Raw genomic sequence first — 13,321 nt, forward strand, 5'->3', positions numbered from 1 at the left:
TTAGAGAATTCCTTTCTTGGCTTCTACGGAGTTTAAGCTGTTACATTATGTATTTAACTTTTAATTTTCACAGCCATCCAACCTCTTGCCTTACAGAACGTGAAAGGTTGCCAGCTAGTGTTTTGAATACTCCCCCACTGATTTTGTTCATGAAAAGAAGAGGTCAATTTTAGTGACATTGCAAGAAAACTATCGATGCCAATTTAAAGACAAAGAAGAGAAGCACGTGGGCGTAATTGGCAGGCTTATCTCTTCCTACAGTCGGCACCGCCAAAAATGGTACTTGTGACTTCTGACAGAGGCCGTTGCTCTTAGTTTTGTTAGCTTATTTCATTTCAGGTTCAAGAAAACATTAGGATGAATGATGAGTTGTATGTCTCTACATGATAGGGATAGCACAAGTCATAAAGGAAAACATTTGTAAGTGAGGGCATTCCACTGGGGCATCTGTTTTCAGCTGCAAAGTAACATGATGCCAGAAGGGAAAAATTGAGGGCTGCATTAATTTATGAGCAGAGAGATATAAATTTAGAAGGTAGTCTAAACAATACTAATAGCAGTAGTAGGCTCACCTGCTGGGGCATGTGACCTCCCCAACTATGGGTTCTTGGTCAGATTTGGGGCATCAAGTGTGTGTTTCCTCCTGTGAAGCATGCTTTAGTTTCAATCAGAATGTCATTAGTTACCCTTGTAGCGTGCCTGCCATTGTTGCACCCATGGGCATATCTTGCCCTGCCTGTAGTTATAGCAGTTCACACCATTCACAGCTGGGTAAGGCTGTTGATGACATGGTTTTCCTGCAGTAACCTGCATAGCACCTTCTAGTACTGTGAGAGCTAGCCATCATGAAGAAAGCTTCCAGGTTAGTACTGAATTGATTTCTTCTTGTCCTGTGACCACTCTGTATGGTGTCTTCAGAAATGGGGTTTTATTATCAGGTTCTGGTGGGCTTCTAAGAACAATGGCTAGAGTCTATATTGTTTGGGCAGGGGTGTCCCTAGGATACCTCCAACCAACACCTCCAGGAGAGATATGCCTCAACTGGCACTGGGATTTTTCTTGGGCAACCTATGGCTTCTTGGATGAGCATTAGCCCCTGTGTAGGGTAGCTTTCAATAAAGTCTTTTGTACATACAAGTGTGTATATAAACATGAAGCCTATAAAATAGCATGTACAGTTAATTATCCTGCTCCCAACCCCTCTCATCTATGCTCCCATCTCTCTCTGCACTTAAGCCTCCATCCTCATCCCCCATTTCCCTTCATATCATCTGTACCCTTCTATCCTCCCTCCATCTCTTAAGATTTTCCTTTCTTGTTCTTGACAATGACTATTTCTAATTTTTTGGATTCAATAGGAATTCCAAATAAAACACACAAATCTAGAGATTTGATGCTAAGCTCCTTCCTATAAGAGCATGGGATGATTGTCTTTCTGGGTCTGGCCTAACTCCCTCAGTATAATGTTTCCCAGGTGGGTCTGTTTAACTGTAGATTTTATAATTTAATTTTGTCTTACAGCTGCATGATACCCACTGTATATAGGTAGCACATTTAAATATGTTTCCATATGCTAGCTATTGTGAATAGAGCAACAATGTGCATGGGTGTACATGTGTCTCCCTAGTAGGAAAATTGAGTTCTTTGGGTATATACCAAGGAATGGTAGAGTTGGGTCATGTGGTAGCTCTATTTCTAGCTTTATGAGGAGGTGCTACATTGATTGACATAATGGTGCATGAATTTTCCCTCCCATTAACAGCACTTGAGTGTTCCCCCTTCACACATCTTCACCAGTACTGTTTGTTTTCTTTTATAAATATTTGTTTAACTCTATGTGTATGATTATTTGCCTGTATGTATATGAGTGAACCATATACATGCAATGCCTGTGATAGCCAGAAGAGGGATCTGTAATTACAGCTAGTCATGAGCCACTCTATGCACACTAGGAACCAAAATCAGGCCCCAGCCCAGAGCAGCCAGTACTGTTAACCCCTGAGCCATCTGTCATTTGTTATCTTAATTTTAGCCCTTCCAATTGGGGTAAGATGAAATCCTAAAGTAGTTTTAATTCATATTTCACTGAATGCAAAGGATGATAAATAAGTAAAAGGTATCATTTAGCCATTTATATTTCTTCTGAGAACACTCTATTTCTTTCCATAGCCCATTGTTTATTTTCTTTTAAAATATTTATTTTTATTTAATGTGTATGAGTGTGTGTCTGCATGTATATGAGTGTACCGTGTGTGTAGTGCCCACTGAGGCTAGAAGAGGGTGTCGTATACCCTGGAACTGGATTTACAGTTGCCAGCCACCATGTGGGTGTTGGAAACTGAATCCATGTCCTCTGGAAAAGCAGTAAATGTTCTTAACTTGCTGAGCCATCTCTCCAGAGCCCCAGAATGCATTATTTTGGAAAATGTTTTTTGAATTTTTGTGTATTTCATACAGAACATACTAATCATCTTTATACCCCTCTTCCCCACTGGTCCCCTCCATAGCCCCCCCCACCACCACCACTGGAATTCATGCATTCTGTCATTTGTGTTAAGGCCTGTTGAGTCAAATTAGTGTTCCCAGATGTCTCTCAGTGCAGTTCATCCACTGGGGTCTAGTCAGCCTACTTCAGCCTAACTAGAGTCCCTCCCTTTAAGAAGATCAGCTCTTTCTCACCCAGCAGTAATTGGCTGCCAATAGTTCTTTGGCTAAAATTGGGGCCTGCTGCCCATTTCCACAGTTATATGCTGGGTTGTTGTCTGCTTGAGTTCGTATGGGTCTTGTGCATGCTGACACCATCCTTGTAGGTGTGTATGAGCAGGGTCCCAGGAGCCTGTAGGACTCTTATTTCCATGTAGTCATGCACCTCCTCCTGGGCTCCATTTTTAATTGTTTTCTTGGTGTTTACTGTTTTTGTGTTCCTTATATACTATCCCCTTTGAGCTTCTGTCAGATGTGTAGCTGGCAAAGATAATCTTCCTCTCCTGTAAGCTGCTTCTTCCATAAAGTAACAGTTTCCTTTGTACTACAGAAGCTTTGTAATTTAATGAAATCCCACATGATAATTATGGCTTCATATCCTGGGCAATCAGAGCCCAGTTCAGAAAGTCTTTACCTGAGACATTACATTGTATGTGATCATTAAGACAAAAATTTGCAACTGGTCAAAGTGCAGCATATATGTGACTGTGGAACATTCAGTCACAAATAGAACATCTGTAGCACTTCCCTTCCCCAAGGCTCAGGGACCATCTCAGAAGAGGGGGCAGAGGTCCAGAGGTCAGGGAGGACTAGAGCAAAACCTTGTCTTCTGGACCTGACAGGACTTTTATACTCATGAACTCACAGCAATGCAAGGTCCCAGAAGCCAGTAAGGCCCTATTTCCGTGTAGTCATGCACCTCCCCCCCGCCGGCTCTTACAATTTTTTAACCCCCTACTCCACAATGGTCCTGACCCCTGCTCGGGTGGTTTAATGTAGGAGTCCTGCCAAAGGAGCAACACTCTGGAGACTTTTATTCTCTAAGCTTTGGCCTTTTGTGCATTTTTGTGTCTATGGCCCTCTTGCATGAGGGAGCTTCATTGTTGAGTGTTGAGAGATGCCTTAGTGCTCTCTCTACCCCTTCGTCCAGTGTGTTTTGTGAGACTTGGGTATAGAGGTTCTATTGTAGATGTGTCACTTAGGGTTGGACACTTCACAGAAAATCTGTGTGTGTGTGCCCAGTTGTGGAAAACTGTAATAATCTGCACATGAGTCTCTGTATAGTTGAAGGCTACTAGGAAGAATAGTGCCAGACTGGAGAAACCTCCTTTTGAGTTGTCCAAATTGTATAAACTATTGTAACAGCTCTTAATTTCCTTCCAGTACTTGAAGGTAAGACCCTATTGCTAAAGGCAGGACATACTTCAGACACAGGAATTAGAGCAATGGAGCTGGAACTGACCTGGAAGGCACCTCCCTTGAAGGCTAGCTCTCATAGCTTTGGAGACTACTATGCAAGCTGCTAAGGGACAACATCAATCAGTGGTCCAAACCCAGTTTTAAGGCCTAATAACCACAACAATAACCAGCACAGCAAACTACATTGGTACAGTACTGGCACTTTTATCTTGAGGGTATTCAACAGCTGCCTAATTGGACTTAAAGCCCACTCAAAGATAGAAAACTCATATGTGGTACTGTAAACATAGCCAAGTACACGACTGGAGAGGTCATAGATGTTAGAGAAAACCCCAAGGCTGTCACGTCTCTAGACAAATGCAAATTCTTACTCTGTACAAAACATTAATCTGTATATTTATAAGTATTGCAGTCACCACTTAACAAAGAAGCTTCTTTTGAAATGGGTGATTTTTGTAGATATCACATAGTGTTAAACTCAGGCTTTCAATACCTTGGAGTGAAAATCAATTGCCCTGTGATTGTTGCTTATAGTCAAATGAAAGAAGGATGCAAAAGTTCTATGTATTGCTAACAATAACTGAGCACACTGGAGGCCTCAGTGAGAGCGGAACATTAGTGTGTGTAGAAGTCAGTTGAAATAAGTATAAGGACTCTGCTATGAAGTCATGGGCGGTCGTCTCACTGAAGTGTCAGAACAAAAACGATGCTGGTTAAGATGCATGAGACAAATTATTGGGAGTCAACAGTGAATAGAAATTGGAACTTTTATTCCACTGTGTCAACTAATAATCACCTGTATCATCATAGAGTGATCCTAGAGAAAGGACAGCCCTATGCATTCATGAAAATGCCAAATATGAATCACAGCTTAAAGGAGGAGGCCAGTCTTAAATAGAGAAGAGATGGAATCTCACGTCATTCTGCTTAGTTTTGTTAAAGAAAAAAATAAACTTTTTTGTTTGTTTTCTGGATTTGTCATGAGGGATAAGTAGTAAAAGAATCACATTATGACATTTTAACTTTGAAAACAAAACAAAGTTTAAATCTTATGAATTTTCAGTTGTATTTGCAATAATGACAGATAGCTTTAAATTATGGTTGTGGTAAGATTAAGAGATTTTTTTTTAAAGGGCGTTGGGAAAACAGTCACCAAACAAATAAGAAATACTGGGCATGGGGGCACATGACTTTAATTCGAGGATTTTGGAGGCAGAGGCAGGTCTGCACAGAGAGTTCTGGGGAGGCTGTGACTACTAGGATTGTGACATTGGTCTTTCGTTGCTAGCCAGTGGTGTCTATTCATACCACTGAAACCCTGCTGAAAGGTAACAGCATTTAAACTATTTTATACTGTATTTGTATATATTGAAAGACGCTTCTATAGTAGATTTCCATATGACTTTCAAAAGACCTTTATTGTTAGTTATTCCTGGAGTTATATCATATCTCAGTTCTTAGAAAATTGTAATTTCATGATGGTTTTAACGGCACTTAAAGGATGGCTTATTAGCTTAATGAAACTTATCTGATTTACTTATTTGCTCTAAGCTTCTTTGTTTGGATTAACCACACAGTGTGTAGCCAAATAACTTTTTGCTGACAGAAAATCTTCCATCTGATCTTTTCTTATTTCTTTCTATTCATGTTTATTGTAATATAACTCATACATGATAAGATTCATAATTTTTAAAGCACAAACAAGCTCAGCATGTTCAGATTATTCATAAGGTTTATAGTCATTACCATTGTCTTGTTCCAAAAATACTGTTGACCCAAGGAGAAAGTACATACCCTACTGCAGACACCACAGTTTTCTCCTAGAAAACATTAATCAAATCTGTCCCAATAGGTTTGCCTATTCCAGAATCTTCATAACATGTTATATTGAATATTAGTAGTTGACATCTTTCACTTAGCATGTTATTGTCAGGGTTTATCTGTTCTGTAGTGTGCTGGAGAGCTTTAGTGTCAACTTGACACACTTGGGTTGAGGGAGCTTCAGTTGGGGAATTGCCTCTATTGGACTGGCCTGTGGCCATGTCTGAGGGGCATCTTCTTGATGAGTGATGTGGGAGGGCCCAGCCCACTGTGGGTGGTGCCACCCCTGGGCAGGTGGGCCTTTGTTGCATAAGAAAGCGGGCTGAGCAGGGGCCAGTAAGCAGCATTCCTCCATGGCCTGTGCTCCAGCTCCTGCCTCCAGGTTCCTGCCCCGAGTTCCTACCTTGGGCTCCCTGATGAACTGCGGCCTGGGAGATGTAAGCCGAATCAACTCTTTCCTCCCCAAGTTGGTATTGGTCAGAGTATTTTGCCCCAAAAATGAAGAACAAACTAAGACATATAGTATACAAAAATACTTGGAATCTTAGTGTAGAGAAATGCTATTTAAAGATGGAAAATATATTATTTATGTATTCCTCATAGAGCATTTGAGTTGTTTCCAGTTTTGTTCTATTATAAAGCTGCTACTCACATCTGTGTTTAAGCTTTTGCCTTCATATCTCTTGGATATACAGCTGTGGTTAGTTTGTGAGATCATATATTAGCTCAATCGTTTCCCTTCTGAGTTTCTACAGACTTTTCAAAGTGTTGAGAGCCTTATGAGCAATGCCTGGTCTTCTTTTCACAGACTCCAGAGGAACTAGAAGATGTTTCAGACCTTGAAGAAGATCATGAGATCCGAAGCCACACCAGCGTTCAGACAGAAGGGAAAACTGACAGGGTAGGTCTTCAGGGTTAATCTGAGGGCTTGGTATGCTGTTTGTCAATCTAAGTGGCCTCCCACACATGGAGGACTTGCAGCTGGAACTGGTTTTCCAAAACACAGAGAGGAAGTTAGCAGCCTAAGGGAATTATTTCCTCTGTCTTAAGAACTCACAGTGAGGGGTTGGAACAATGGGTCAGTAGTTAAAATCTTGTACTGCTCTTGCAGGGGACCAGGGTTTAGATACCAACACCCACATTAGGCAGCTCACATCTGCCTGCTACTCTAACTCCAAAGGATCCTACACCCTCTTCTGATTCTAATTTGTGTGGGCACTCACAAACACACACACACACACACACACACACGAAATAACTATTGGACAGCTGATTACTGCTTGTTTAAGAAGAGCTGATCTTCACTAAGGGAGTGACTTTAGATAGACTGACTAGACCGCAGTGGATGAACTTGCACTGAGGGATATCTGGGGACACTAACTTGACTTGATAGGTCTTAACATATATGACAGAATGCATGAACTCCAGTGGAGGGTGGTATGGAATGTTGTCGATGGGGAAGGGGGTATAAAGATGATTAAGATGTTGTTTATGAAATACACAAAATTCAATAAAAACATATACACATAGAAAATGACTCACGCTGAAGCATTTTAGAATCAGGTAGTAAATCACCCCTACTGATTTTAATCTTGATAGTAGTTATGTAAATCTAAAAGTTAAATATGTGCATGTTTGGGGTGGGAAAGACAATCCAAGTGGTTGGAAATGTACTCTAAATTCTAGAAAAGGAAACCTCTTTGTGTCAGTGCTCCCTGATTTTCTTCTTGTCCATAGTGAGGTCTTCAGCACCTCCATCAAAATGCACACACACACACACACACACACACACACACACACACACACACGCACACACTACGTATCCTAAACAGCTCCCAAAAGATTATGATTTATTTTTATATGATTATATTTTTTAATTTGTGTGTGTGGTATCCTAAACAGCTCCCGAAAGATTATGATTTATTTTTATATGATTATATTTTTTAATTTGTGTGTGTGTTATTGTGTGTATATTCACATGTATGTAGGGGTCACAGAGGCCAGAAGAAGTCATTAGAATCACTGGAGCTAGGTTTACAGGTGATTATAAGTCACCCAGTGTTGATGACTGGGAACTGAACTTGAGTCATCTCTAAAAGCAGCAAATGCTCTTAATCACTGAGCCATTAGACCAGGCCATCCTGCAATTTCTAAATTATTCTCAAATGTGAAATTTCACTTTATTTACAACCAAGGGCATGACATGGAAATTTGTGAGAATTAGATTTTCTAGCCACTGTTAGTTTTCAACTACTAGAGGAATGACTTTATAAAGTGGACATAGTCTGGAATAATGACATTTAATTAACCTTGACAAGCTCAATGAACCTTGTGTATTGTGACCAATCTGGGAGTTTCCTGGGAGCTTCAATTTGGTACTATGCCCTAAAAGGTCATGAACAAATGTGGGTGTGCTTGAGAATTAACACATTAATGCTCTGAAAGACAGTGTGCCCAACTTCACTGAACACAATGGGAAGGATGATTGAGATTGGGTGAATGAAATATTCTAGACCTAGGGATGTAAAGGCAGGATGGTCTGCAAGGATAAAGGTGGATCCAAACTGGCACTTCCCCAAACTGGAGAAACTGGTTTGAATAAAACTGTGAGTGAAGCCTGTCTCAGGAGCACAGTTCCAGGAGACAGAAGGTTGGTTCTAAGAGATATCTGGGGACACGAGTGTCCTCTGAGTTCGGTCTCACACTTAAAAAATAATTCAAGAATCATACTGTTCAGATAATTGTAATGATGGCATAGTAACAGTGCAAACAACAGACTCATTGTATAACTTGGACCTGAAATCCAGGTAGTGTGGTGAGCTACTAGAATGCACCAGAGTGCACCATCTCCTGCTGATTTGCTGAGCAAAAGAAATTCACATCTCTTACCTTCAACCTCATCAATTATAAAATGAGCATACTGATAGCACCCACTAGGTCAGGGCTATGGTGGGACGTAGCTGAGCTTGCACAAAGTGCTTAGCACCTAGATCACAGGGTGCTACCAACAGCTGTCAGTTATCAGTAGTAGTTGCAGCAATAATATGATCATCACAAGCATCATTGTCAAAGTAGTTCATTTCAGTGCCATGCAAATTTCTAAATTATGTGTATCCTGGTACTTCATAGCCTATCTGATGTGTTGAAACACTTAAGCCAAAAAGCTGGAGGACATCGCTTTGTAGACCCTTTGTTTCAGTCTCCTAGAGATGGTTCATGTATGGATCATTGGGGTAAGCCCCAGATTTGAAATGCACATGACAATACATTCCATTAAAATATTGGTCTCCCTCAAAATGTATTGATACATTCATAGAGCCCACAGATTTTGAGAATTAATTTTATTATTTCTTTAATTACTTTTATTTTGTATTTGTGTTGACATACATGTGCCATACTGTGGGTGTGGAAGGTGGAAGACAACTTACAGGAGTTGGTTCCTTCCACCATGTGACCCACACATCAAACTCAAATTCCCATGCTTGGTGGCAGGGTCATTACTTGCTGAAACATCTCACTGACATATAGAAACCGATTTGAAACAAGGTTTGGAGTACACCAAATTTTGTCCAGATAGCTTTGGGTTTGTGTTTCCTAATAATGAAAACAATTTAAATAGGTCAAAAAGTATCTAAATTTAGACAGATGGAGTCAGTTTCTATTACGTCTCTCCTTCACTCCTCTGTTCAGTCCCAAAATGCAGCATCTGCAGACATTCTGTTTGGACTTTGTTTATATCCATCTACTTTCCAATATCTGAAATAAATGTTAAAAAACAATATAAAATGAAAAAAGGGCACAAACAATCTGGCCAAGTATGCCAGCTGCTGCTTGCAATTCCAGCATGTGGGAGACTGGCATGGGGTGTCAGCATAGGTTTAAGGCTAGCCTGAGCTATATAATGAGTTGGGGCCACAACGTGGTACTTTGCCTCAAAACCAACAACAGGAATTGAGAGCCCAGCAAGGCGGCGCACGCCTTTACTCTCAGCACTCGGGAGACAGAGGCAGGCAGATCTCTATGAGTTCAAGGCCAACCTGGTCTACATAGCAAGTTCCAGGCCAGCTGGGGCTACAGAGAGATGCTGTCTCAAAGAAAATGAAACAAACAAATAAAAGAAATGGTATTTTAGGGATCCTGGGAAAGATAGCTGAGGGATCTATAGTATGTGTAAGTATCTGACCTTGGACTCCCAGAACCCACATAAGACTGGATGTGGTAGCATGTGCCTGTGATCCTACCACTCTTATGCCAAGATGGGAGACAGGACAGGAGAATCCCTGAACAATCACAGGCCAGCTAGCCTGGCATGGCAGAAGAGAGGTAAAAAGAGACCCTGTCTCAAACAAGGTATGGTGAGGACCCATGTCCAACGTTGACCTCTATCTGCCACATGCTTTTTGAGGCATGTGAATGCCCTCATACACATGTGTACACATATACACACACACACACACACACACACACAGCAAAAAATTTTATTTTTCTCTAATTTTGATAGTACATCTAGTCAATGTTCCTCTCTCACTGGAGTGCATGGATCTGCCAGTAAGCACAATTATTATTAGACAGGAAGCATCTGGCAATGTATTAGGCAGTCCCACCGTCTTGGAATTCTGCCTTTTTGCTGTCTATTTGGGTTATTAGTTAGTCCTCTGGAAGTCCGTTCATGACAGAAAATATGTAGAACATTTAGCATCCAAGCCCAATTTCCTACAAAACTAGCTGGTTTCATTAGTAAGAGATGGACTCTGGTAACCCAGTAGTAGCTTTGGAAATGTGATTTTCTGAAGGCAAACTTTGCTCAAGCTTCCAGTGGAGCAAGTGGTGCTGAGCCACCAGAGGAGGACAGTCAACTGTGTTTAGAGTGTTTGCTAGGAGGAGAAGGCACTGTTGTTAACAACAAGGCAAACTATAGTGCTTGGAGTGGGATAAATACGCCCATGCTCTCATTCTGGCCTTTTGCATATAGACAGTGAATCTTTGGTTAAGACTCCTCACAGCATTAACGAACTTCACACTTTTAGATAATGAGAATTAGATCATGTCTTCTCACAATCTACCCGGCAGCTCCAAATAAGGTAACATCCATGGTGGATTTGATAAGCTTGACAACTATATGATAAATGGTAAAATTCTTCTTATCACTATGTTGATTTCTATTTTTATCCTGTATCAGGGTTACCAGATATTACATGACCCTCTGCTCATTGTGATTTAAATGTTGGTCCTCTCCCTGGTCTTTGTGGGTTTTTAACATAACTGGTTCTGACACTGTAAAGATCATCTTGCAATTTCTGGGCTTCATAGATTTTTGTTCATATAGGTAGAGTTTCATGAAACTCTAGTTTATCTTTCAAGGCTCTCAGTGATAACTCTACCACAGTCTTGTAACAAGATCCGCCTTGACCTTTATATCTTCTGAGGACAGAATTTTATTTGACCTGACTAACCTCTACTCTTCTAAAACTCCAAATATCTCAGATGTGATTTACATGTTGCCTCAATCCTCCCCTGCAATTTTGATATGAGATTCCTTTGGAAAATGCTTGATCATTAGTAATCATAAACCTGTACGTCTATTCCCTTCTGTCAGGATTTAACACGCAGAGCAACATATTCCCTTCCATTTCTTGATGAACAGTTTTTAAGTATTCTTTCTGCAGTCCCTCAATGGGTACCTTCTAGAATCAAGCCCAAATTTCCACAGCAGTATATAGCTTGATAATATTCAACTCAATCAACTGTCATTTCTTTCCTGAAGTTTTCTACTTGGCCTGTTAGGTCTGTTGCCAAGATCTAGCCTCCAAATCAACTACCTCCCATTCCTGGGCTCTGATTTGGGGGAAAAAAGATAATAGCTTTGTGTTCACTAACTTTGCACTATTTTGATATTATCTCACTGTTACTAATAAGATTAATGAGACTCAGAGTTAATAAATGGGAAATGCTTCCAACCCTGATCTTTGGTTATTATGTCACATCAGTTTACTAAAGACATACAGTTAGTAGGATAAATCCTTTATTAGCCGAGGAGCAAACTACCACCACCACCAACCTGATGTGACATTAATGGGATAGAGGCGAAAGAAAATGGCAAACAATGACAAAGCTGGCTTAGAAGGCGGGATTCAAAGAGATGCCAGAATGAAACTTAATTAGTTGTAGCCTAATAGAAATACAATTTTTAAAACGTTAATTTATAAAATAGGCAATTTAACTACAACAGCACGTTTTTAGTATGTATCTACCATGCAGATTTATTACAACAGATTATACTTTCAAATTTTGAGCTGAATATCTAAGACAGTACAATCCAATCCCTAATCCAAATCACCTAACAAGAACCTAAATCTTTTTTGAATAAGTTCCACGATCTCTGTCAGCCATTTTATCTCCCCAACAGTGCCGTATTTCTTTTAATGATATAATAATGCCATGCCCTTCAGTTCCAAATCACACTGAGACTTTACTGCTAAAATCTGTTCAGGTTAGATTGCTTCTTTGCATCTATTTCATAAACACCATCATTTTGAGGAGATATCCTAGGATTTCATCATAGATTCTGTTGAGGAGTGTTTGAATGCTCATACCAAGCTCTGTGTGGAATTCATGGTCTTTGCAAAGACAAGGGAAGAGATTCCCTTTAGTTCATTCTCTTTTGAAGGAGTAAACACTTTTTGTCCTTTGAATTATGCAGACTTTGCTCTATTGAACATGTGCTAAAACCAATTTCAGACAGGACTTGGTAATGGAATGACAGTTATTTATGATCATTTTATTTTCTGCATTTCACTCCTAGTGGTTTTTGCTCACCATCATCTGTTACAGCTGTCATCAGTGGCAAATGCCAATGGGCTTTGTAAAGGTCTATAACTAACAAATAATGATTCAGAGTTGGTAGACAATGAAAGGAGAATAGAAAAAGACCAGTAGTGTATGTCTTCAAAGTGGCAATAGAATAGCCAAGGAAGCATGTTTACCCGGTTTATTAAGCATGGATATCCCCTGATCGATACTGTGTCTGTATCTACTGAACTGTGTTCCCCAGAGACACAGGAGTGTGGGCATGTGATAGATCTGCAGAACCTTGTTCAGCACTCAACTGTATTATGTTCATGCTTTCATCAAAGGTAATATAGGTATTTTTATCCTAAATGCTCACAGTGAAAGAATCACAAAATATATTTCTGTTAAGACAATAAAATTCTTAATATCACTATATAATCACTTTTGTAATTTCTAAATACTTCCTTTAAACTTATACTGAATACATGCTGTCATATTTTCTATAAATACAACAGTATGTTATGAGTTAACACATTGCTACTCATGTACCATCTTCAAATACATCTTTAAACAAAACTTTCAGCTTCTTACTCTATTATTTTCTTAATTTTGGAAAATAGAGAATCAGATTCAAAGAATATAATAGTTTATGCCAGCGATGTTGATTGAGAAAAATTACAGATTTCCTGGTTTTGACCACAGAGTTTCTAGGACAACTTTTGTATAAACTGGATCAAAGATTTCATAGTTCTATAGCATAGAATTGATATTATAATTGTACACTGGGAAGATGACTTGTGAAACTAAA

General features: G+C 39.8%; 1 protein-coding gene across 1 annotated transcript in view; it reads left to right on the plus strand.

Moving 5' to 3' along the window:
* Ctnna3 (catenin alpha 3) overlaps positions 1 to 13,321 on the plus strand; it is a 1,668,564-nt gene that overhangs the window by 1,509,088 nt on the left and 146,155 nt on the right. The window contains exon 14 of the mRNA XM_008835377.2: positions 6,533 to 6,625. Coding sequence (XP_008833599.1) covers positions 6,533 to 6,625 — 93 coding nt within the window. The remainder of the gene's footprint in view (positions 1 to 6,532; positions 6,626 to 13,321) is intronic.

Source organism: Nannospalax galili, unplaced genomic scaffold (genome assembly GCF_000622305.1).
Source record: "Nannospalax galili isolate Female #2095 unplaced genomic scaffold, S.galili_v1.0 scaffold116, whole genome shotgun sequence".
Taxonomy (NCBI): domain Eukaryota; kingdom Metazoa; phylum Chordata; class Mammalia; order Rodentia; family Spalacidae; genus Nannospalax; species Nannospalax galili.